Here is a 26,275-nt window from a genome sequence, read left to right as displayed (position 1 = left end):
TTTATCATTGCTTTTCTTCCAAGGAGCAGACATCTTTTAATTTCATGGCTGAAGTCACTGTCCAAAGTGATTTTGGAGCCCAAGAAAATAAAGTCTTTCACTGTTTCCATCGTGTTCCCACCCATTTGTCATGAAGTAATGCGACTGAATCCATGATCTTTGTTTTTTGAATGTTGAGTTTTGAGCCAGCTTTTTCACTCTCTAGGGCTTCCCTGGGGGCTCAGACGGTAAAGACTCTGTCTGCAATGCAGGAAACCTAGGTTCTATCCCTGGGTCAGAAAGATCCCCTGGAGAAAGAAATGGCAATGCACTCCAGTATTCTTGCCAGGAAAAATCCCATGGACAAAGGAGCTTGGCAGGCTACAGTCCACAGGGTCACAAAGAGTTGGACATGGCTGAGCGACTAACACTTTCACTTTTCCCCTTCATCAAGAGTATCTTTGATTCCTCTTTGCTTTCTATCATAAAGGTAGTGTCATCTGCATATCTGAGGTTATTGATATTTCTCCCAAAATCTTGATTCCAGCTTGTGCTCCATCCATCCTGGCATTTTGCATGATGTGCTCCGCATATAAGTTAAATAAGCAGGGTGACAATATACAGCCTTGATGTACTCCTTTCCCAGTTTGGAACCAGTCCATTGTTCCATGTCTGGTTCTAACTGTTGCTTCTTGACCTGCATACCAGTTTCACAGGAGGCAGGTAAGGTGGTCCAGTATTCTCATCTCTTCTAAGAATTTTCCACACTTTGTTGTGATCCACACAGTCAAAGGCTTTGGCGTAGTCATTGAAGCAGAAGTAGATATTCTTCTGGAATTCTCTTGCTTCTTCTATGATCCAGTGGATGTTGACAATTTGATCTCTGGTTCTTCTGCCTTTTCTAAATCCACCTTGTACATCTGGAATTTCTCGGTTCTCATACTGTTGATGCCTAACTTGAAGAATTTTGAGGATTACTTTGCTACCATGTGAATGAAATGAATGCAATTGTGCAGTAATTTGAACATTTTATTGCATTGCCCTTCTTTGGGATTGGAATGAAAACTGATCTCTTCCAGTCCTGTGGCCACTGCTGAGTTTTCCAAATTTGCTGGCATATCGAGTGCAGCACTTTCACAGCATCATCGTTTAGGATTTGAAATAGCTCAGCTGGAATTCCATCACCTCCATTAGCTTTGTTTGTAGTGATGCTTCCACTAGCTTTGTTTGTAGTGATGCTTCCTAAGGCCCACTTGACTTTGGACTCCAGGATGTCTGGCTCCAGGTGAGTGATCATACCATCATGATTATCTGGGCCATGAATATCCTTTTTGTATAGTTCTTCTGTGTATTCTTGCCACCTCTTCTTACTATCTTCTGCCTCTATTAGGTCCATACCATTTCTGTCCTTTATCGAGCCCATCTTTGCATGAAATGTTCCCTTGGTATCACTAATTTTCTTGAAGAGATCTCTAGTCTTTTCCATTCTATTGTTTTCCTCTATTTCTCTGCATTGATCACTGAGGAAGGCTTTCTTAGCTCTCCTTGCTATTCTCTGGAACTCTGCTTTCAGATGGGTATATTTTTCCTTTTCTCCTTTGCCTTTAGCTTCTCTTCTTTTCTCAGCTATTTGTAAGGCCTCCTCAAACAACCATTTTGCCCTCTTGCATTTCTTGGGGATGGTTTTGATCACCGCCTCATGTACAATGTTACGAACCTCTGTCCATAGTTCTTCAGGCACTCTATCAGATCTAATCCTTTGAATCTATTTGTCACTTCTGTCGGGACCAGCCCAATGAACTGACCTGAGAGAGCAGTGCTGCAGAAGAATAAGGAAAAATAAGACTCAGATCCTAATCCTTGCCTGCCTTTTATTGTTAATGTCTACTTCCTTAATTGTGCTCTAGAGATATCTGTTCTTTACAATCTCAGATTGGGGATAAAGATATATGATGCACAGTCCTCAGTGTCAAACCTTCAGGCCTTTCATGACTTTGTTTAGCCCTTTCTCAGCAACTCCCTCAAGGCTCTGGTTACGGGAACAGTCACTAATGGTTTTCCATCAGTCACATCAGGACTTCAACATCTTGTTTTCAAGATATCTTTCCTCAAAAATAATGGAATTGAAAATCAATTTCATTTAAATTTGTCTTATTTTTAAGCTTTTTATCATAATATATTTACCATCAATAATAAAACTTCTACCTCATCTTCAAAAAAAAAAAAAAAAGATATCTTTCCAGGATGTACTTTTTACTACTCCCAGCCCTTTGCCTGGGGGTGATGAGAAAGTCATTTTTATTTTTCAAAGAGGCCCTGTTAATTATAGTACAGGCCTGTGCATAGCATATTCCCTACAACTTCCACTGTATAATCATAAGAGATTGATTTAGGTCATACCTGAATGGCCTAGTGGTTTTCCCTACTTTCTTCAATTTAAGTCTGAATTTTGCAATAAGGAGTTCATGATCTGAGCCACAGTCAGCTCCCAGTCTTATTTTTGCTGATGGTAGAGAGCTTCTCCATCTTTGGCTACAAGGAATATAATCAATCTGTTGACCATCTGGTGATGTCCATGTGTAGAGTCGTCTCTTGTGTTATTGGAAGAGGATGTTTGCTATGACTAGTGCATTCTCTTGGCAAAACTCTCTTAACCTTTGCCTTGCTTCATTTTGTACTCCAAGGCCAAACTTGCCTGTTACTCCAGGTATCTCTTGACTTTCTAATTTGCATTCCAGTCCCTATGATGGAAAGGCAGAGAAGGCAATGGCAACCCACTCCAGTACTCTTGCCTGGCAAGTCCCATGAACAGAGGATCGACTTAGCAGCAGCAGCAGAATGATGGAAAGGATATCTTTTTTTTTTTTTTTTTTTTAGTGTTAGTTCTAGGTCTTGTAGGTCTTCATAGATCCATTCAACTTCAGCTTCTTTGGCATTAGTGGTTGGGGCATAGATTTGGATTACTGTGATAGTGAAAGTTTGCCTTGGAAGTGACCCAAGATCATTCTGTTGTTTTTGAGACTGCACCCAAGTACTGCACTTTAGACTTTTTTGTTGACTATGAGGGCTACAGCATTTCTTCTAAGGGGTTCTTGCCCACAGCAGTAAATATAATGGTCATCTGAATTAAATTTGCCCATTCCTGTCCATTTTAGTTCACTGATTTCTAAAATGCCAATGTTCACTCTTGCCATCTTCTGTTTGACCACTTCCAATTTACGTTGATTCATGGACCTAACATTCCAGGTTCCTATGCAGTATTGTTCTTTACAGCATTGGACTTTACTTTTCACTACCAGACACATCCACAACTGGGCATTGTTTCTGCTTTGGCTTAGCCTCTTCATGCCTTCCAGAGATACTTCTCCACTCTTCTCTAGTAGCATACTGGACACCTACCAACCTAGGGGGTTCGTCTTTCAACATCATATCTTTTTGCCTTTTCATATTCTTAAAGCTAACTGGTCACATATAATCAACTCTCAGGGGAAAGTCACCAAATATCTTTAGTCAGTGTAGGGCATTTCAAGGCTACTTTATCAGTAAGAGATAAACGGAGGTGGAGGGCTGTCCCTACACCTAATTCCTTTGGTATGCAGAGATGTTAAGTCATCATCCTCATATTTAGCTTCTGGTGTTACCTTGGCCCTTACCCTCCCCCCCACCTTCTTTATAACTTCTTTCTATGGTGTCCCATCCCAAAGGCATCTCTAGGGTAGTAGAACCACCCAGGAGTGAGTTAAAGCAGAGGCTTCAACAATTCAAATTACAGAAAATTATACTACACAATAAATAAATACACTCAACACATTTTTAAACAACCGGTCAAAAACTAGGTAACTTCTAAGAAACCCTTCTTTTCATTGTTGTTGTTTAGTTGCTAAGTCGTGTCTGACTCTTTGCGACTCCACGAACTGCAGCACGCTGGGCTTCTTTTCATTAGTTAAGGTCTAATGGGCATTTGCTTGAATAGACTCAAATTGGTGAAAGACTTAGTGTGCACTCAGCAAACCAAGTGATGTGTCTCAGAAAATTTTTCTTGCACTCACAGAAGACCCTTTGCTTTGGTCTCATAACTCTAGATAGTGCCCAATACAAGGCAATGGATTGAGAGAGACTGATCCCAGTCCTTCCCAGTAGGAAGTTAATAGGAACCGATGGTGCAGAGAGGAAATCTGATTTGTCAGGTATAATCTGACATCCAAAGATTAAGTCCCCAAAATCTGCTGGTGTCAAGGCATTCCTCTAGGTAGCCAAGTTCCAAGATTGAAAATTCAGACAATAAATAAAGAGTAAGTGTTAATATATCAACAGTATATATCAGTAAACTGTTTCACTTACAACAAATGCTTTTTTGATAAAGGATTCAATTTTATTTTGTAAAGTATCCTTTGAATTTTAAATTCAAAATTTGTAAAGGATACTTTCTCAGTAAGGAAGAGATTGAAGTCTAGGTTCTCTGTCATAAAAGCAAAGCTCTGCATTCATAAAATAAAAGCAAAGCTTAAGATATTAAGTATGTCGATGCTCCCAAACTTCAGAGTGGGGTTCAGAGACAAGAATGAAGCACAGTCCATTCCTTAAAAGACTTCAGTGGGCAGGTTCCCAAGCTTCAGATACGGTCAAAAAGTGTTAAGTCGCTCAGTCGTGTCCAACTCTTTATGACCCCATGCACTGTAGCCCACTAGGCTCCTCTGTCCATGGACTGTCCAGGCAAGAATACTGGAGTGGGTTGCCCTTTCCTTCTCCAGGGGATATATCTGATCCAGGGATTGCACCTGGGTCTCTCACATTGCAGGCAGACTCTTTACTGTCTGAATCACCGGGGAGCCAGATATGGTCAGTTAGGGCCCAAAGAGTGTATGGGACTCTCAGTGGAACAAAAGCTCAGTCTTCAGAAGCAGAACTCAAGGCCAAATCTAGGCCAGCAGTTGAGACTTGGGCAGGCACTTCTTATATTTTTCCTGCTTAAGGTTAAGATTGGTCCTACAGATAAGATCAGGGTTTAGCCTAAATACACTGGGAAAAGTTCAGGGAAGAAAGGGATGGACCCATCAATGAACAAAGTAGGGTTGCTAGGGCTGATAGGACCTGACAAGGAGTCAGAGATGGTTGTTTTGTTACAAAATGTTTGCTGGGTGCTCTAGAAAACCCACCACATGTTGTATGGATAGGATTTTTAAAAAAATACAGTTGGTTTTATTTATTTTTTATTTATATTCTTATTTTTGGCTGTGCTGGGTCTTCATTGCTGCACACAGGCTTTCTCTAGTTGTGGCAAGTGGGGGCTACTGTCAGGTTGGGGTGCACAGGCTTCTCATTTATGGTACTTTCTCTTGTTGCAGAGCATGGGCTCTAGAGTGTTTGGGCTTCAGGAGTTGTGGCACGTGGGCTTAGCTGTATTGTATGTAGCATGTGGAATCTTCCTAGACCAGAGATTGAAACCATGTGCCCTGCAGAGTCTTAACCATGGACTACCAGAGAAATCCAGGATTTTTATTAATATATGGTCTATGATTACAGTGGTTTTTCCTGTGGTCATGTATGGATGTGAGAGTTGGACTGTGAAGAAGGCTGAGTGCCGAAGAATTGATGCTTTTGAACTGTGGTGTTGGAGAAGAGTCTTGAGAGTCCCTTGGACTGCAAGGAGATCCAACCAGTCCATTCTGAAGGAGATCAGCCCTGGGATTTCCTTGGAAGGAATGATGCTAAAGCTGAAACTCCAGTACTTTGGCCACCTCATGCGAAGAGTTGACTCATTGGAAAAGACTCTGATGCTGGGAGGGATTAGGAGCAGGAGCAGAAGGGGATGACAGAGGATGAGATGGCTGGATGGCATCACTGACTCGATGGATGTGAGTCTGAGTGAACTCCGGGAGTTGGTGATGGACAGGGAGGCCTGGCGTGCTGCGATTCACGGGGTCGCAAAGAGTCGGACACGACTGAGCGACTGATCTGATCTGATCTGATTACAGTGTTACAATTTGCTGGGCCTGACAGATTTTTTACCATTGAGATGTTTATGGAAGAAAGTTTGAATTTGCTGCCAGGCATCTGCTTGTGCATTTGAGTGAGCCTTTGGCTCACCTCCATGGAATACTGGTTGGCCCAAAACTGCATGCACAGAGGCTCTACAAAGAGGAAAATAAGGTGGGTCAATACAATGGCCAGTTCCTGGATAGTAGATTATCTGGGGTCTGTCTTTCCCATGGGCTTGTAACCGTTCAGAGGCTATACGAGCATAGACTTCACTCTTCCAGTTATGATCATCCATGCTAACAATAAACAGGAAGGGCCCCTGGGCCTTTTCCAATGGAATAAGACTTTGGTGGTTGGTTTTCTCTAGTGGGTTGCCCCAAATATCCACAAAATTTAAAAAGCCTGACTCAGTGATTGTATATTTTTCTAGGTCATAGCTGAGCTCAGGAATAATCATATCTTTGTAATGCAGAGGAGCTAGTGTGTTGGCCACGCAGGCATTAATAACTATAGTGGCTGTGATGCCCTTCAAGAAAGAGGCCATTGAGAGACACAGGTCACCTCCTTTGGAAAAGCCAAGAAGCCCAACACCAGGGCCTTTCACCTGATGAAAAGAGAGAGCGAGAACAAGTTTAGAATTCATAAGTGGAGAATTTAACTGTGATTTTACATTCTCTAGGCAGCTTTCTAAAATGTCATTTGCTTTTCATCCTTACGCAACAGTCCACAAAGTTCAAATATATTTTCTAATGGGCAAATCAATTAATTTCCTAGTACACAGGGCCTCCACTAACATTTATGGCAACTGGGTCAAGAGTACACACAGAGGCCCATATACTCTATACCTAAATACTTTAAAAAGTTACAAATATTTAAAAGTTAAATAAAATATATTTTTCCTGTAACCTTGATAAATACACCTCCATAACAACTTATAAGGTCAGGATCAAATTTTATATCTTGGAACTCCTTGGAGTTCTGTACTGGAACATGGCATGGGGGGAGCACCAGCCCCTGCCCCAGTCTCTGGTTTTTAGCCAACTCTCCTTCTCTTCCCATCCCTGGCTCCACATTGTACCTTAAGAGCCCCCTTACACATGGACACCCCAGCCTATATGTGTAAGGCCTAGGTATATTCCCATGAATGGACCCAGAGAAGCAGAATAGGGCCTGGAAGCAAGATCAGAGCTGGTTGGCAGATAATTCTGGGGTTCCAGGTCTAAAGGGCATGGTGGGAGGGGCACATGGTTTCCAGGTAGACATATTCCCTTGGTCCCTCAAACTCCACACCCTGTGGGCAGGAATGCAGCCAAAGGAAGGCCAGAGAGTGGTCATCTAAAACAAAAGGCTCCCAGCCTGATAATATATATTAGTCTCTTCTTGTTCCTGGGGCCTTATAACCCATAAGTAAATCATCAGTTCAAGATCATCTAGGTTTAGCAGCTTTGTTGAGACTAGTCCCTGAATTCTAACAGAATTAGACTTTGCAGTACATCTTACTCCTTAACATTAGAATGTTTGGGTTTCTTTAAGTCTAGATAGTAGCAAAGAGTATGTATTCCATTCCATTTATAATAATTCCAAAATGTTTTAATTAACTTTTTCAGTCTCAGATAAGAACTTTATCTACAAAACCATAATGCAGTTAATACACTTAACAAAATTAATGATTCCTTCACAGCATCAAATACAAATGCCTTATTCAAATGTCACCTGTTCCTTCAAAAATCTCTTTATAGGCAAACTTTACTCCTCTACACATTTACATTAATTTTTTTTTGGCGGGGGGGGGGGGGGGGTGGTGCACACGCAGGATCTTAGTTCCCTGACCAGAGATCACGCCTCTGCCCCTGCGGTGTAGGTGCAAGTGGGCCACTACTGGAGCACCAGGGAAGAACCTACATTAATCTTATAAATGAGAAAAACTGAATCCCAGAGAGGCACCTCCTTTATTCAGGACTATAAGGCCACTAGGTAGTAGACCCAGAACCAGAACTCAACGTTAGTGACTTTTAAGTCCAACTCTTTGAATTCTGATCAAGAACTAAACGGAATTGAGTCACAGGGGATTGAAGAGAGATAGGCAGAAATGAAAACAATAATCCTAACAACTTTTGAATAAGCCTTTGTATCTCATGCCATATTTCCAGCCCTGGGTGTCCTGGTAGAGCTTTTGGATCCAGCCCTGTGTTGGCTTCACCCGCTCTGCTCTGCATTCAGGCAAGCGCCAGAACCCACCTTTGGATGCTGTAGCATGAAGTTCACGGCTTCTTCAAAATACTCCAGGCACACATCATTCAGATGTTCAGGGAGGTCTTCAAATCTGAAATAAGCCAGGGCAAGCACAGCAAAACCATGTCCGGCCAGAAGGCTGGCCCTGTATTCACAAAGGCCCCCACTACTTCCAAACAGGTCGAGGATTCCAGGAAAGGGTTTGCTGCCTGGAGAGCACCACAAATAATAAGGGTTTTAAGCGCTAAGAAGACATTCTTGAGATTCAGAATTTGGTCAGCAAAAAGGAGTTTTTAAAGCAAGGAAGGTTGGGGATGAAGTGGGGGTGTTAAGGTGGAGGAGGACTCTTTTTACTTTTTTTTTTTAAATAAACTTTGGGGAGAAGGGAGGGGGAACAAAATGCCTTATTTTCTCCAGAAATTTTCACATATTTGCAAAAAACAATAATGATAATATGAACCAAGTTAGAAATAACAGCATGAAATATACATTTCTACCAAATTTTCCTAAAAAAAAAAAAAAACACCTGAGAATGCTTTGACAGCTGTAAAACACTCTACAAATACAGGGCATTATTAGAATATATTCCCTAACTCCTTACGCTCTCTGCTCCAGCCTTAAAGAATGCCATCCCTAAATGTGCCCTGTTCTCATTGGCCCCTGAAAATGGTGTACACTATTCTCCTCCCCTCGCCACCTTTTTTGACCTGGTTGATTCATCAGTCTTCAAATTTAAGTTTAGATCTCCATTCCTGGTAGCTTTCCCAACCTCCCCCACCAACCCCCTCAGGCTGAGTTGAATTAGGTAGTATTTCATTTGTTCCCACCAGCACCCTGGGCCTACAATTCCCATATCATATCAGTTACCATTCATCGATCCAAGTATAGTTGCCTACATACTCTAATAGGCGGGAGGTACAATGAAGCCCACGTCTGACTTTGCTAGCTACTGTAAGTAGCATAATCCTTGATTTAATATATATTTGTTAAATGATTGAACTTTTCTACATTGTTTACATAAAGTCTTTGAGTCGGAACACAATAAATTTTAAGTGGGCCACAGTAGTACTAAAATAGTTAACAGTTGACTTAATTGAAATACGGTTGGGCAGTGAAAAAAAAATTTTTTTAACTGAAAGTCTTTAGGAGATTCTTATTGAGTCAGCAAGATTTATTGAGCTCCTATTATATCCCTGTGTAAGTCTCTAGGAATATAGAGATATGGAGATATGTAAGTCACAATTCCAGCCTCAGGAGTTCATAGTTGAGTGGGCAGTGACCAGTTAAGGTTGTAAATTGCCAAAGAACTGTAAGAATAAAGTAGGGCTTCCTGTTTTGGAGAAAGTCACAGGATTCAGTTTAGGGATTCTGTGAACAGTGGCAGCTCCAGCATTTGTATATAGTAGGGGTTTCAGTCAGGAGTTTGGTTGGAAGGGGTGGGTCACCTGTCCGGTTTGCAGACCACTTTTACCTAGCAAGCATCTTGTTTTTACTTAGACTAGCGTTTCTAACCTTAGCACTATAGATAACTTTGAGCAAGATAATTCTTTTTGTGGGGTTGTCCTGTGCACTGTGGGTTTTTTGCACCGTCTCTGGCCTCTACCCACTACCCACTAGGTGCCAATAGCACTCCCTCCCTGAGTTGTGATAAGCAAAAATGTCTCCAGATATTGCCAAATACCCTTGGAGAAGGGAAAATCATCCAGGTTGAGAACCACTGACAGACGGTTTATGACAGGAGGAGGGGACCTGCAAGCAGTTTGTTTGTTTTTCAGTAAGTTTGATGTGAAAGAAGGCAAAAATCATTCTTGCACATCAGCAGAAGTCATTGCCTAATATTAGCATTAATATCTGAGATACAGCTGCGTGGCTGGCACATAAGCAGCATAAATGTCCTTTCTGAGTCGGCTGAAAGCACTTTTAGCATACAGCTAAGGGAGTGGCAGTACCTCCAAGCAGTACCTCCAGGCAGTGCACTGAAATTTAGAGGAGAAACTGCCACCCAAAATTCATGGTAGACTCTGGAGCTTGGGGGCTAGTTTGGAGAAGTTCCACAACCACAGGGTTCCGTAGGCAGACAAGGGGCCGCCCAGGGTCTCGGGACTATACCCAGCTTTCCACAACAGCCTGGGAAGGGAGCGGCTCACCTGGAGGCAGGAAGAGCGTGGCGCGCACCCGGCCCGCGCGCACCGGCTCGCGCCGCACTCCGGGTGCCAGGAAGTCGCGCTTGTGCACCGCCCGGCCCAGGAGCCGCTGGGCCTCGGGCTCGTGACCGTCGAGCACCTCCAGCTCCACGACGAAGGGCGTCTGTACGTCCCGCTTCACCAGCCGCGTTAAGGGCTCCTCAGGCTCCAGCGCCCAGAACAGCCCCATGGGCTCGAGCCCTGCGAAGCTCCCGCCCAGCGCGGGCGCGCGCTCCAGGTCCAGCAGGCCGGCGGCGTCGGCGCAGTAGCGCGCGTGGGCCCTGAAGAGCGCGCCTTTCTCGTCGCGCAGGGACGCGCGCAGCGTGACCGGCTGCCCCGGCGCCAGGCCGCGCACAGTGATGCGCACGGGCTCGTCCCAGCGGCAGCGGCCCGCGGGCTCCAGCGTCACTGTCACTGCCATCCAGATCCCAACGGAAAAGGCGTGGCCCGTCAGAGTCAAGAGCAGGGCTTGGCGTCTCTCCACCTCCCTAAAAGGCCGTCGCAGTTGGAACCTTAGAGCTACTCCCGTGGGTTGTGGTAGGGACACTCGCTAAACTGCTTTGTGAGGTCTCCTGGAGTATGTGCAGTCCGCTATTGCTTGAGTGGAAGAAAGTGTCTGCTAAAGCAAAAGTTACCGTTAATTATTAATCCTGCAGTCCAGGGTTCAGTTCAGTTGCTCAGTCGTGTCCGACTCTTTGTGACCCCATGAACCGCCCCAGGCCAGGCCTCCCTGTCCATCACCAACTCCTGGCATACACCCAAACCCATGTCCATTGAGTCGATGATACCATCCAACCATCTCATCCTCTGTAGTCCCCTTCTCTTCCTGCCCTCAATCTTTCCCAGCATCAGGGTCTTTTCCAATGAGTCAGTTCTTTGCATCAGGTGGACAAAGTATTAGAGTTTCAGCTTCAACATCAGTCCTTCCAATGAACACCCAGGACTGATCTCCTTTAGGATGGACTGGTTGAATCTCCTTGCAGTCCAAGGGACTCTCAAGAGTCTTCTCCAACACCACAGTTCAAAAGCATCAATTCTTCGGCGCTCAGCCTTCTTCACAGTCCAACTCTCACATCCATACATGACCACTGGAAAAACCATAGCCTTGACTAGACGGACCTTTGTTGGCAAAGTAATGTCTCTGCTTTTGAACATGCTATCTAGGTTGGTCATAACTTTCCTTCCAAGGAGTAAGCGTCTTTTAATTTCATGGCTGCAGTCACAATCTGCAGTGATTTTGGAGCCCAGAAAAACAAAGTCAGCCACTGTTTCCATGTTTCCCTATCCATTTGCCATGAAGTGATGGGACCAGATGCCATGATCTTAGTTTTCTGAATGTTGAGCTTTAAGCCAATTTTTCACTCTCCTCTTTCACTTTCATCAAGAGGCTCTTTAGTTCACCTTCTGCCATAAGGGTGGTGTCATCTGCATATCTGAGGTTACTGATATTTCTCCCGGCAATCTTGATTCCAGCTGTGCTTCTTCCAGCCCAGCGTTTCTCATGATGTACTCTGCATAGAAGTTAAATAAGCAGGGTGACAATATACAGCCTTGACATACTCCTTTTCCTATTTGGAACCAGTCTGTTGTTCCATGTCCAGTTCCAACTGTTGCTTCCTGACCTGCATACAGGTTTCTCAAGAGGCAGGTCAGGTGGTCTGGTATTCCCATCTCTTTCAAAAATTTCCACAGTTTATTGTGATCCACACAGTCATAGGTTTTGGCATAGTCAATAAAGCAGAAATAGATGTTTTTCTGGAACTCTCTTGCTTTTTCATTGATCCAGCGGATGTTGGCAATTTGATCTCTGGTTCCTCTGCCTTTTCTAAATCCAGCTTGAACATCTGGAATTTCACGGTTGACATATTGCTGAAGCCTGGCTTGGAGAATTTTGAGCGTTACTTTACTAGTGTGTGAGATGAGTGCAGTTGTGCAGTAGTTTGAGCATTTTTTGGCATTGCCTTTCTTTGGGATTGGAATGAAAACTGAACTTTTCCAGTCCTGTGGCCACCACTGAGTTTTCCAGATTTGCTGACATATTAAGTGCAGTGCTTTCACAGCTATCTTTCAGCATTTTAAATAGCTCAACTGGAATTCCGTCACCTCCACTAGCTTTGTTCGTAGTGATGCTTCCTAAGGCCCACTTGACTTCACATTCCAGGATGTCTGGTTCTAGGTGAGTGATCACACCATCATGATTATCTGGGTCGTGATCTTTTTTGTGTAGTTCTTTTGTGTATTCTTGCCACCTCTTAATATCTTCTGCTTCTGTTAGGTCCCTACCATTTCTGTCCTTTATTGAGCCCATCTTTGCATAAATGTTCCTTTGGTATCTCTACTTTTCTTGAAGCAGTCCAGGGTGGTGAGTGCCAAAATAGAAGAAGAAAGACTGCCAAGAGTTAAGGGACTGGGAAAGATACTGGCAGTTCCAAGAAGCATTTAAGGATTAAAAAGCGTCCCAGGTGATTGTAACTTAGGGGATCTGTTGGAAACATAGTCCTAATCCTACCCTTGTCCCTCAGTCCTGTTACCAAGAACCCACAGCGGCTTCCAGAGCAGGTAGGTGTTTATGGAGTGCAACTTTCCTGGATTCCAGTCTGATTGACTCCTTAATAGTGATCCTTATCGAAGTACATAATTAAGCCTCTGAATCCAGTTTCCTTATCTGTAAAGGATTTATTGTGATGGTTAAATAGGGGACGACTATTTAACCTATTTATTTAAATAGGATGAGATGGCTGGATGGCATCACCAACTCAATGGACATGAGTTTGAGTGAACTCCGGCAGTTGGTGATGGACAGGGAGGCCTGGCGTGCTGCGGTTCATGGGGTCACAAAGAGTCAGACACAACTGAGCGACTGAACTGAACTGAGATAGGCAAACACAGGCTTGACACTGCACTGATACTATAGTAGATCCTCAGTGAGAGTTTTGTTCTTCGATTTGGTGCCAAAATCTCGGCGCCTTGTGCACCCATACCAAACACATATAGAGACAGAGATTTGGAGGAAAGAGAAGTGAACGTGAAAGTTGCTCAGTTGTGTCTAACTCTTTGGGACCCCATGGACTATATACAGGCCAAGGAATTCTCCAGGCCGAATACTGGAGTCTGTAACCTTTCCCTTCTCCAGTGGCTCCTCCGAACTGCAGTGGGTAGCCTTTCCCTTCTCCAGGGGATCTTTCCAACCCACGGATTGAACCCAGGTCTCCTGCATTGTGGACAGACTCTTTACCAGCTGAGCCACAAGGAAAGCCCAAGAATTCTGGCTGGAGTGGGTAGCCTATTCTTTCTTCAACAGATGTTCCTGACCCAGGAATCGAACCGGGGTCTCCTGCATTGCAGGCAGATTCTTTACCAACTAAGCTATTAGGGAAGCCCTGGAGGGAAGAGATGACTTTATTCCTTTGCAAGGCAAAGGTGGAAAACCCAACAGCCTTAACACTTTAAGAACTGTGACCCCAGCCCCTCCCAACCCAGGGAAACTGCGAGAGGTTATATAGACTCCCTGGGCTCCTGGTCTAGGGTAGGTGTTAAGGCTCAAAGTAATCAAAGTCTTGCATTCTTCTTCCTCTTTATTTCAAAACAGTCACAGCTAGTGTCAGATAATTGGGCTAAGTTGTCTCTGGGTTATGGAGATTCAGTAGATGCTCTCAGGAAAGAAGCTGGTTGCATTGCTCTGCTTATCTTACCATCCTTATTCAGTCGCTGATCTGAGACTTTTTCTTTCTTATCAGGAGGACAAATGCTTTTAGAAGTAATTTTATCCAGGATCATTAGTTGTTTACAGTGGGAAAATTAATTCAGATACCTCACATGGAAAAAAAAAAGCCCACACATTTTAATCTATCAGTATTTAATGTAGTCTGTTACGTCAAAATTCATGGTGGATTTTAATGTAAAGTCAGCATTTATTCTGTTACATCCCAGTTTTTTGTTATCACTCATCTTTTAGTTTCCTGATTGTCGATTCTCACATTTATATTTCCAGCTCTCATGTCTCCTCTGAGATTCAAGCTTGTTGGTCTAATTTCGTATTTGGCATCTTCAGTTGGATGTCCAATAGGAAAAGATAACAGAAATAGAAATCTTGGCTTTTTTCTCCAGACTGTTCTTTCCTCAGGGTTCTGTTTCAGTAAATGGCATCAGTGTTCATCCATTGGCTTCCCAGATGGCTCAGTGGTAAAGGATCTGCCTGCAATGCAGGAGATATGGGTTCGACCCCTGGGTTGGAAAGATCTTCTGGAGAAGGGAGTAATCCCACTCCAGTTTTCTTGCCTGGGAAACAGAAGAGCCTGGAGGGCTACAGTCCATGGGGTTGCAAAAGACTCAGACAGGATTTAGCAACTCAATAACAAACAAACAACAATTCATCCATTAGTTTAAGGAATCCAAAAAAAAAAAAAAAGACAGCTTGGAGTCATTCTTGTGTTCTCTTTTTCCATCCCATCATCAAACTCTGTTGCTGTACTTTGGAATGTATCCTGCATCTGACCACTTTTCATCACCTGCATTGTTAGCACCCTACTCTGAGGTGATATCTCACTGTGGTTTTGATTTGCATTGATGAGCAGTGTTGAGTATCTTTTCATATGCCTGTTAGCCATCTATACACCATCTTTGGAAAAATACCTATTCAGGTCTTCTGCCCATTTTTTAATTGTTCTGTTCTTTTTGATATTTAGTTGTATGAGTTGTTATTTTGGATATAATCCCCTTGTTGGTCATATCATTTGCAAATATTTTACCCAGTTCAGTAGGTTGTCTTTTTGTTTTGTTGATGGTTTCCTTTGTGCAAAATCTGTTAAGTTTACTTAGGTGCCATTTGCTTTTTTTTTGCTCATATTTCTTTTGCCTTACGGGACTGATAAAAAAAAATGTTGCTATGATTCATGTCAAAGAGTGTTTTGCCTATATTTTCTTGTAGGAGTTTTATGGCTTTAAGTCCTACATTTAGGTCTTTAATCTATCTTTGGTTTATTTTTGTATATGGTATGAGAAAATATTCTAATTCCATTGTTTTACATGTAGCTATCCAGTTTTTCCAGCACAGCTTGTTGAAGAGACTATGATTTTGCCATTGCATATTCTTTGTCATAGGTTAACTGACCAAAGGTGTATGGATTTATTTCTGGGCTCCCTATTCAGTTCCGTTGACCTATGTACTTGTTTTGGTGCCAGTACCATGCTGCTTTGATGACTATAACTTGGTAATATAGTCTGAAGATAGAGTACATAATACCTCCAACTTTGTTCTCTCTCTTTTTTTTTTTTTTTCTCAAGATTGTTTTGGCAGTTTAGGACCTGTTGTATTTCCATATAAATTTTAGGATTTATTTTACTTCTGTGAAAAATGTCATGGGTATTTTAATAGGGATTGCAGTACATCTCTAGATTGCTTTGGGTTCTATGGCCATTTTAACTATTAATTCTTTCAATCCAAGAACTCAAGGTATCTTTCCTTTTTTTTGTAGTCTTCAGTTTTCTTCATCAATGTTTTTACAGTTTTTAGAGTACAGGTGCTTCATTTCCTTGGTTAAATGTTAAAGGATCCTCTCTAAGTGGAAAAGAAGATTCATTAGGAAAGGGAAAATTGCACTAAGAAAGGAAAATGTGTAGTAAGGGTTGAAGATTAATCACTTAAAGAAGCTAGTAAGAAGATTCAAAGACAAAAAAGCAACTATAACAACAATAAACAGTTAAGGGTAAACATGAAAATGTAAAATCTGACATCGAAAACACAAAATGTAGGTGAGGGGAATAAAAAATGCAGATCTTTTAGAATGTGTTTGAACTTAAACGACTAAATGATTACTAGTTCAAAACAAGTAGATATAGATATAGGTCATCATATATGAAACCTGTGGTAACCAGAAATAAAAAACCTACAATAGACACACAAAAACTAAAAGCAACACAGGCACACTACTAAAGAACATCATCAGCTATGCTTCTCCTTGCTAACTATGACAAAATGGAAGAGGAAGAGGTGAGCTAAAGAACGAACTGCTAAATAGGAAGCAACCAGGGCTTGCCAGATATAACAGTAATACTGTTTCTTCTTACAAGTTCTCCAGATGGTAAATTACTCCATAACTAAGACAGGAATTCAGAACAAACTCAAACCCAGGGTGGATCTGTGTGAGAGACTTTGTGAAGAAAAGATTCAAGGTAGTGCTTCATAAAACATTTCAGAATGGCAAAAGGTCCTCTAAAGATTTTAAGGTGTACCTAGCATATCCTGTCTATTAAATAATAGAATTTATGGGAACCTTAAGGATGCTTGCCTGCAGCATCATTCCAAGGACCCCCAGATAGAGAAGTTACTATCTCAAACAGATTTGCAGTGGTGTATTATCTAAGAAAGTGAAACCCACTAATAATTTTCAGAAAACCTGCATAATTCTTAAGAGAATTGTTCTGGTGGAAGCAGAGTCTGAACTAAAAAAGAGAGTATATGAAGTATACTAAAAGAGAGAATATAAGAAGAGCCGAATCATTGGAAGAGACCCTGAGTAGGGAAAGATTGAGGGCAGGAGGAGAAGGGGGCAACAGAGGATGAGATGGTTGGATGGCATCACCAACTCAATGGACATGAATTTGAGCACACTCTGGGAGATGGTGAAGGACAGGGAAAACTGGTGTGTGCAGTCCATGGCTTCACCAAAAGTCAGACATGACTTAGCAACTGAACAAAAGACAGAGCGAAATAAAAAGAGACGGATGTCTCATCCATTTTGTCCAGGAAACAGATCCAGGAGGGTTTTTTCGCTCATTTAGGAGCTACAGAGAACAATTCAGAGTATAAACTGAGCAGCAATGGAAGAATTGGCAACATGTTCTCAGCTGGATTTCAGGGCTGCCGTCTTTGGGGTCGCACAGAGTCGGACACGACTGAAGCGACTTAGCAGCAGCAGCAGGGGCTGTTATGTGCCTCCCACATTCCCCATTTTTGAACAGGAATGTCTAAGAATTATACTACCACCACCATATCCTGATGTATGTGTACGTACAGTTAACTTCCTTATTTAGTTCACAGGTCTTAAGATTGAGAAGATGCCTAAGGAGCTATACCCAAGGAACTATACCTGAGGAGCTTCATCTGTACCTGAACTTGATATAATTGATGCAGTCTTGGACTTGGAGCCTGAGCATTGCTATTCTAGAATGAAACTCTGGTGGGGAGAAAGAAAGTGAAAGAAAGAAGGAAAGTGAAGTCGCTCAGTCGTGCCCGACTCTTTGCGACCGCATGGATAGTAGCCTGCACCAAGCTCCTCCGTCCATGGGATTTTCAAGGCAAGAGTACTGGAGTGGGTTGCCATTTCCTTCTCCAGGGAATCTTCCCAACCCAGGGATCGAACCCAGGTCTCTCACATTGTAGACAGACACTTTACCATCTGAGCCACCAGGGAAGTCCAGGCTGGCTTGTCAGGAGTGGGGAGGGGGGCCTCAAAGGAGGGATGGGTGTATTTTACATGTGGGAGGAATATGAATAGTGTGGCTTAGAAGGCAGATTTTAAAAGGTGATTACAGGGTTTCCCATTCCACATGCTTTTCTAGAGACTCTGCACTCTCCTTTTGAGAGGTAGACTACTATGTTCTCCTTAAAGTCTGTGGGTCTTTGTGATTGTCTTGATCAGTGAAAGTGTTAGTCACTCAGTCGTGTCTGACTCTTTGTGACCCCATGGACAGTAGCCCGCCAGGCTCCTCTGTCCATAGAATTCTCCAGGCAAGAATACTGGAGTGGGTAGCCATTCCCTTTTCCAGGGGATCTTCCCAACCCAGAGATTGAACCCGGGTCTACTCCATTGCAGGCAGATACTTTACCATCTGAGCCACCAGGGAAGCCCAGCTTGACCAATAGTGTATGGCAGGAGTGATACACTATGTAGCTTCCAAGACTATGTCAAAGATAAGGCCATGCAATTCGGCCTTGATATGCTGGGATGCTCACTCTTGGAAGCCAGCCAAATTAGCCACTGTAAAGGCCCACATGGAGAGAACTGAGACCCTGTGAACCCACAGCCCTGCCCGAGATCTTAGCTGATAGCCAATACCAACTTCCCTGCTCGGTGAGTGACAAAAATAGAATGGTCAATGTTTTAAGCTACTATGTTTTAGGGTAGTTTGTTACATAGCAATAGATAACTGAAATACACCCCAAATATAGTCACATAAAACAATATTTTGTTCATAGATCCACAGTTTGGACAGCGCTTGACTGGGACAACTCTTTTCTGTTTCAGGATATCTAAGACCTTCACTGGGAAGATTCAATGGCTAGGGCTAGGATCATCTAGAGGTTTGTTCACTCATGTATCTAGTACCTGAGCTGAGATGACTCACAGGCTGAGTTCATTTGGGACGATCACAGGAAGTGCTTACAGTTGGCTTCTCCGTGTATTTGGGGCTTCCTCACAGCATCACAGCCTCAAGTTTGTCAAGCTTCATCAGGTGGCTCAGCCCTCCAAGAGCAAGTGTTCCCAGCAAACAAGGCAGAATCATCATGGCCTTTATGACCAAAGTCACAAAGCATCAGTTCAGCCCTCCTGTACTAACTGAAGCAGTCAGAAATCCATCCATATTGAGGGGAGAGGGCATAGACCTCGTGCCTCTTGGTGCCAGAAGTATTAATGTTACGAACAATTTTTCTGGGACTTCCCTGGTGATCCAGTCCTTAAGAGAATACCTTCCAGTGCAGGGAATGCAGGTTTGATCCCTGGTCAGGGAACTAGGATCCCATACGCCATGGGGCCTCTAAGCCCATGTACTGCAACTTACTGAGCCTACACGCCACAACTAGAGAGAAGCCCACATGGTACAAGAAAGAGCCTGCACGCTGCAACTAAGACCCAACATAGCCAAATAAATAAATGTTTTTTAAGAACCAACTTTTCTCTGATATGTTAAATATGATTTTCTTTGTTTTAACTGACTTGAAGTTTATGGGTGTTAAGTCCCCTCAAAACTCAAATGTTGACATCTGAAACCTCAGTGTAATGGTATTTGCAGGTAGGGCTTTTAGGAGTTTGTCAGGTTCAAATGAGGCCCCCATGAAGGGATTAGTGTCCTTATGAACCCAGGAAGAGAAACCAGAGGTGGTTTCTCCTCTCCCTGCCAGGTGAGGAGACAGGGAGAAGGCAGCTGTCTCTAGGCCAGAAAATGCCCCCACCAGGAACTGAATCTGCCAGAACCTTGATCTTGGACTTCTCTGACTCCACAACTGTGAGAAATGTGTGTTGTTTAAGCCACTCTATCTGTGGTATTTTGTTAGAGAAGCCTGAGCTAAGACATAGTCCTTCCGGACTATGTGGTTGATGTCTTTGTCAGTTTTCTTCAAATATACCTACATAATGCTTTGTAGCTTTGCTGTTAGGGAAGAAGATGATGCCTCTAGGAATGTCCCAATATGAGTTTCCAAAGTTTGTTCTTAGAACCAGGAAGCAAGAAGGAAAATAGGTCATAGTCACGCTCCTTTGTATCAGTTTTGACTAAACTGTTCTAGAGCCAGACGCTCCCCTTCTTACCATCACTCCTCCTCCCAGGGGATTCTTCTCTAATCTCTATGAGAAAAAGGTCAGTCTGGCTATCCTTCTATCAACACCTCTGTATATTTTAGCCAATGAGAATTCTTCTGTCAGTAGTAGTTGAACCAGTAGCAAATGCTGAATGGTCATTCTCTCCCAATGATGGAAAAAGTAACCTAGTATTTGTTCAGCTTTAAATTTCATCTGTGCCTCCAAGTGTTAAGTAAAAACACCTAGATGAAAACACAAATTTTAACAGTGGGGATACTTTTTACTATTTTGTATTGTATACTTTTAATCCAATCTTCTACAAGAGGTATATGTTACATTAGAAAAATTCATTACAAAATAAAACTCCAAAAAGTTTCCTACAATAAATCATTAATAACAATGACATGAATTTAATGTTACCCAGGGTACAAATGATTCACATAAGATTATTAAACACTAAAATCCAACCTTGAATCTCTCTCTCCTGTCAGTAGCAGAGCAGTGCATTACAATTTGGGGGAAGGTCCAAGGTGTTTGGTGAAGAAGGTTAGAATTTTCTTCCACGCATCTACCTGGGCCTTAGAATGAGCCCTGGGCTCCCCACCCCACATCACGGGTTTGTCCAATAATTTGTGCAAAGAAGCTGGGCACATGGGAAAATAAGGGGGCTCAATGTAGTGCCCGGTCCCAGGATAAGAGATGATCTGGGGTTTTTCCTTTCCATGGGCCTGTAACCGTTCAGAGGCTATCTGGGCACAAAACTCACTCCTCCAGTTATGGTCATCCTGACCAACAATGAAGAGGATGGGCCCCTGGGCCTTCTCTATTGGAATCATGCAGGGGTTCTCACATCCCCCTATAATATCATTCCTTACATCCACAATGTCTACGAGGCCAGAGAAAGCTACCTTCACTCGCCTCAGGTCATGGCCCAGTGGTGGAATGCAGTTCTCTTTGTAGTACATAGCTTTGTTTCCATTGAATCCAGATCCATTGATGGTCACTGTGGCTGATACATTCTTCAAAAATGAGGCCATGGAGAGACAAATATCAGCCCCTAAAGAAATGCCCAGAAGGCCAATGCCTGGGCCTTTTATCTGCAAGAAAAGAAGAGACAAAAGTCAAAAACCTACTCCAGAGAAAAGCATTTTTCTAAATGCAACTAGAGATGCTGCTAGCTTTGACTTGTGAACTGCTCACAAGACATTCAACCTCAGCTGACAGGAGATTCTTTCCTTGTAAAGATTATCTTCCTGGACACGTGGCAAACAAATCTTAAAAACTCACCTCACTGGTAAATTTGGGAACTGGTTGCAAACTTCCAGAGAGTCATGCACTAGAGAATGCTGAGCCATGGAGCCTGTTGAGTTCAGAGCCTCACTCAGGTGGAATTATAGCATCAATGTTCTTGGTATCTAACTTGTGAAAGGAAAGTCTGTCCCAAGAAGTGAATCATTATCAGACCACATCTAAATATATACTGAAAAATGCTTAGCTTTATAGAAACAAAGTAAGACTTCAGAGTCCAATTAAGTAGTTCTTAGCTTCTGAAATGGGTGGGCAAGTTTCGATCAAGTCTGAGAACATATTCTGCTACAGAAATATAAAGATTAAAAAGCATGCAAAGCTAAAAAAATTTAAAAACTCCACTTGAAGAAATTTTAATATTACTACATAATTCCCTGAAATAAAATCTCACATGAATTTTACAATGAAGTCGGCAATTTTAACCCATCTGACAGAGAAAGTATACCTAAAGGTACCTAAAACCAAGGAAGTCTTCAAAAGAAATGTCTGTGAAGGAAGAGTAGAGCAGCATCAGTGCACTTGGCGTAGGTGAGTGCAAAGTGACACCCTCTCTGCAGGTTCTAGAGAGAATGATAAAGGACATTAGGAGAACCTGGGCGTGTTGAAGCATGTAGCACAGGGCTTCTTCAAAGTAGTCCAGGTCTATGGTATCAAATTTCTTGGGGAGATCTTCAAAGCTATAATAAGCTAGAGCCAATGTGGCAAAGCCATGGCCAGCCAGAAGGCTGGCCCGATATTCCAACAGGCCTCCTCCAATACCGTAGATGTCAATGATCCCTGGGAAAGGTCCAGATCCTAAAGAAGGCAATATTATAAAGAGAATGTATTATATAATTTATTAAAGAATTTTATTTCCTTTTAGAAATCTTTCTAAAGTATTTAGTGGGTGCCTGTGAATCAGAGGAAAGAAAAGAGCTCTCTGAGTCATTATTGAACAAGGGATACAAATTCCAAATTATTTCCAAGGTATACTTGGAGAATCTTTAGTTGTGAAGGAGTCTAATACTATATCATGGAAGGAGGATTTTAGACAGTTGATTTGCAGTGTTCTTTTATAGGACTGGGCACAGAATTGAGAATCAAAACGAAGCTTTCAAAAGCAAATCAAAATCCTTGGTGATACCTTTGGTTCAGATGTCTGCTTAGAGGGAAAAAAAGAGAGATCCTGTGAGGCTTTAGGTGAGGAAGGCCGTGAAGTCTGAAAAGTGATCTGTGGTAGAGAGGAGCATGAAAAAGTAGGTAAGGGGCCCAGTGTACGCAGGACACTCGAGAAGAGTGACGAGGCACTAGATTCCTCTGCTGTCATCATATTGTGTAAGGCCATCATACTGTGTCGCAATGGCACCCCACTCTAGTACTCTTGCCTGGAAAATCCCATGGATGGAGGAGCCTGGTAGGCTGCAGTCCATGGGGTCGCTAAGAGTCGGACACGACTGAGCGACTTCACTTTCACTTTTCACTTTCATGCATTGGAGAAGGAAATGGCAACCCACTCCAGTGTTCTTGCCTGGAGAATCCCAGGGACGCGGAAGCCTGGTGGGCTGCCGTCTCTGGGGTCGCACAGAGTCAGACACGACTGAAGCGACTTAGCAGCATCATACTGTGTCAGAGCTGAAGTTATTCATAGCAAAGTGAACCTACAGACCCCATCCAGTCCTTTTTTTTTTTTTTTTTTAATATTCATAACAACAGTATCCACCTCTTTGGGATACAGAGGTTAAATGAGATAATGCAAGCAAACCGCGTAACAGAGTGCAGAACAAATCAAAAGCCTCCATTGTGGCTGTGAGGTCACTGATTTAGTCAACATCCTCTTCTCTGACTCTGATCCCAAGCCACCCTTCCCGGGAAGCGGTATCACAAACCGAGACGGCCTAGAGAACACGCTCGCCAGGCCCCAGCACCCCGGGCTCACCTGGCGGCAGGAAGAGCGTGGCGCGCACCCGGCCCGCGCGCACCGGCTCGCGCCGCACCCCGGGCGCCAGGAAGTCGCGCTCGTGCACCGCCCGGCCCAGGAGCCGCTGGGTTTCGGGCTCGTGACCGTCGAGCACCTCCAGCTCCACGGCGAAGGGCGTCTGTACATCCCGCTTCAGAAATCGCCAAAAAGGCTTCTCGGGCTCCAGAGCCCAAAAGAGCCCCATGGGCTCGAGCCCTGCGAAGCTCCCGCCCAGCGCGAGCGCGCGCTCCAGGTCCAGCAGGCCGGTGGCGTCCGCGCAGTAGCGCGCGTGGGCCCTGAAGAGCGCGCCCTTCTCGTCGCGCAGGGACGCGCGCAGCGTGACCGGCTGCCCCGGCGCCAGGCCGCGCACAGTGATGCGCATGGGCTCGTCCCAGCGGCAGCGGCCCGCGGGCTCCAGCGTCACTGTCGCCACCATCCCGGGCCCACAGCCGCAGTCTGGACCCTGAGCGTGAAAGCGCGGGCGGCTACTGGAGTTTTCGCCTCAGGCCGGGTGGAGGGCGCTCGGACGTCCGAGGGTGTCAGGCGTCGCCTGGAGCCGAGAGAGATCTGTAGCTGAGCCGCCTCTGGAGGCGTCCCTTTAGGTCTCGGACCCCTGCTCGTTGGAGGTTAAAGCACCGGGTCTTTCTTCTGGCCCAGGGTGGGGCGCACAGGGATTTTCTGCTGTCTATAATGTGGAGCGGAACCCGCCCCGCCCACGCCTCTTTTCTGCCTCAAACATCCCTCGCTAGTTGGGAGTGAAGCGTGTTGGATATGGATTCGTGGTGAAACCGGAGCTGAATGCCTTTAGGCAGAATTCCGAGAATTCTAGCCTCTCCCAACTTTTTTTTCTGAAACGTTAAATGAGTTATAGATAAATACGCACACACACACAAGTTCAGTCGCTCAGTCGTGTCCGACTCTTCGCGACTCCATGAATCGCAGCACGCCAGGCCTCCCTGTCCATCACCAACTCCCGGAGTTCACTCAGACTCAACGTCCATCGAGTCGGTGTTGCTATCCGGCCATCTCATCCTCTGTCGTCCCCTTCTCCTGCCCCCAATCCCTCCCAGCATGAGTCTTTTCCAATGAGTCAGCTCTTCGCATGAGGTGGCCAAAGTACTCTGGAGTTTCAGCTTTAGCATAATTCCTTCCAAAGAAATCCCAGGGCTGATCTTCAGAATGGACTAGTTGGATCTCCTTGCAGTCCAAGGGACTCTCAAGAGTCTTCTCCAACACCACACACAACACACACAAAACCCTGCCCTAAGTGTGTATTTCGTAACCCGAACGTACTTGGGCATCCGAGCTCTAGGGTCTAGAAACATCATTGCCAGCACCCCAGTAGCACGTTCCCTTGCCCAACGTACTCTATCCTGAGTCCAACAAAACGGGTTCAGTTCAGTTCAGTCGCTCAGTCGTGTCCGACTTTTTGCGACCCCATGGACTGCACCACGCCAGTCCTCCCTGTCCATCACCGACTCCCGGAGTTTACCCAAACTCATGTCCATTGAGTCGATGATGCCATCCAGCCATCTCATCCTCTGTCGTCCCCTTCTCCTCCTCCCCTCAATCCCTCTCAGCATCAGGGTCTTTTCCAGTGAATCAACTCTTCGCATGAGGTGGCCAAAGTATTGGAGTTTCAGCTTTAGCATCAGTCCTTCCAATGAACAAAACAGGTTAGCTTTTCCCAACTCTGTATTTTACGGTGATGAATCCTCCAATGTGCCGTTTTTATTGTCTACTTTGGCTCAACATTACACTTGTGAGCTTCATTGCTGTTTTTAGTGTAGTTGTAGATTGTTCTTTATCTCTGCCAAATAGTATTTTATTCTGTGATCATTAAAGTATTGGTCGAATATTACTGACTATAGGCTTTTGTTAGTTCCCAGTTTGGGACTCCTAGGTATAGTGCTCTGAATATTCAAGACTATATCTTTTGACTGACATATATGTGCCTTTCAGTGAAGTGAATACCTGGGAGTGGAATTGCTGTATCATAGAGAATGAGACTTCCCTCGTGGCTCAGATGGTAAAGCGTCTGTCTACAATGCGGGAGACCTGGGTTCGATCCCTGGGTCTGGAAGATCCGCTGGACAAGGAAATGGCAATCCACTCCAGTACTATTGCCTGGAAAATCCCATGGACAGAGGAACCTGGTAGGCTACAGTCCATGGGGCCACAAAGAGTCGGACACGACTGAGCGACTTCACTTCACTTAGAGAATGAGAATGTTCAGCCTTTGTAGATACTAAATGTCAGCCTTTTGAATGTGATCCTAGAAGCAATGTAGGTATAATGTTTAAGGATACCCAGCATTTTGCATATAGTATAGTAATAGCTACTCTTTAGCGATGTCCCATCTATTATACATACACAATTTAACAAGTCCATAAAACACTGGGAATAATTTTCAAATATTGGAAAGGAGAAACGTGAGGCTTGGCAAATATAAAACTGCTAAGGATTAGCCTCTAATAACTGTCAGAGCCTTGACCAGCTCCAATGTGGAACTCAACAGTGAGCCGCAGCATTGCAGTGAAATGTAATTAAAGTTCTAGCTCTGGCTCCATCACTGACTAGTTCTGTAGGCTCAAATAAGTTTATATCTTTTGAGGTTTAAGAGTTCTTGTGTGTAGCGTGATGGAAGTCTGCTATAAGGGGATCCAAGGTGACAGTGTGTGTGAAACTCTTAGAAGACTAGGAAGCAAAATTCATGCTTCATTTTGTAATAGAGATTGAGCCTGTGTGTGTGTGTGTGTTTTTTTCTCATGGTCTCCAGATATTTGCTATAGGTTTGCATACTGCTTTTCAAATTCTTCTTAAAGGAAAAAAAAATTTTTTTCCAAAGCATACATAAGCAAGGGCTTCCCCAGTGGCTCAGCTGGTAAAGAATCTGCCTGCAATGCAGGAGACCCCGATTGGATTCCTGGGTCGGGAAGTAACCCTGGAGAAGGGATAGACTACTCACTCCAGTATTCTTCAGCTTCCCTGCTGGCTCAGACCTTAAAGAATCCACCAGCAATGCAGGAGACATGGGTTAGATCTCTGGTTTGGGTAGCTTCCCTGGAGGAAGGCATGACAACCCACTCCAGTATTCTTGCCTGGAGAATCCCCATGGACAGAGAAGCCTGGCGGGCTAC

At 43.9% G+C, this 26,275-nt stretch overlaps 2 protein-coding genes and 1 long non-coding RNA gene across 4 annotated transcripts in view; 1 reads left to right on the top strand and 2 right to left on the bottom strand.

The window, feature by feature from the left end:
• LOC139185372 (uncharacterized) overlaps positions 1-19,264 on the top strand; it is a 25,262-nt gene extending 5,998 nt beyond the window's left edge. The window contains exon 2 of the long non-coding RNA XR_011568998.1: positions 17,406-19,264. This is a non-coding gene — a long non-coding RNA (uncharacterized lncRNA). The remainder of the gene's footprint in view (positions 1-17,405) is intronic.
• On the bottom strand, positions 5,173-11,001 carry LOC109565327 (acyl-coenzyme A thioesterase 6-like). 2 transcript variants are annotated; one of them, XM_070797845.1, is made up of 3 exons: positions 10,338-11,001; positions 8,197-8,399; positions 5,173-6,110 (listed from the first exon to the last, which is right to left on the bottom strand). In XM_070797845.1, the coding sequence occupies exons 1-3, from the start codon at positions 10,792-10,794 to the stop codon at positions 6,063-6,065; spliced, it is 708 nt and encodes a 235-aa protein (XP_070653946.1). In that variant the 5' UTR covers positions 10,795-11,001; the 3' UTR covers positions 5,173-6,062. The 2 variants fall into 2 exon arrangements, with proteins under 2 accessions (XP_070653946.1, XP_070653945.1); XM_070797844.1 differs by having other exon boundaries at positions 5,173-6,562; positions 10,338-10,996.
• Positions 19,265-20,217: 953 nt separating the features above from the next.
• LOC109565326 (peroxisomal succinyl-coenzyme A thioesterase-like) lies at positions 20,218-23,775 on the bottom strand. The gene is made up of 3 exons (XM_070797843.1): positions 23,115-23,775; positions 21,792-21,994; positions 20,218-20,988 (listed from the first exon to the last, which is right to left on the bottom strand). The coding sequence occupies exons 1-3, from the start codon at positions 23,569-23,571 to the stop codon at positions 20,398-20,400; spliced, it is 1,251 nt and encodes a 416-aa protein (XP_070653944.1). The 5' UTR covers positions 23,572-23,775; the 3' UTR covers positions 20,218-20,397.
• Between the last annotated feature and the right edge of the window lie 2,500 nt (positions 23,776-26,275).

This window comes from Bos indicus, chromosome 10 (genome assembly GCF_029378745.1).
Source record: "Bos indicus isolate NIAB-ARS_2022 breed Sahiwal x Tharparkar chromosome 10, NIAB-ARS_B.indTharparkar_mat_pri_1.0, whole genome shotgun sequence".
NCBI lineage: Eukaryota > Metazoa > Chordata > Mammalia > Artiodactyla > Bovidae > Bos > Bos indicus.
Note: the sequence above shows the minus strand (reverse complement) of the source record. Positions and strands in the feature narration are given on the sequence as shown.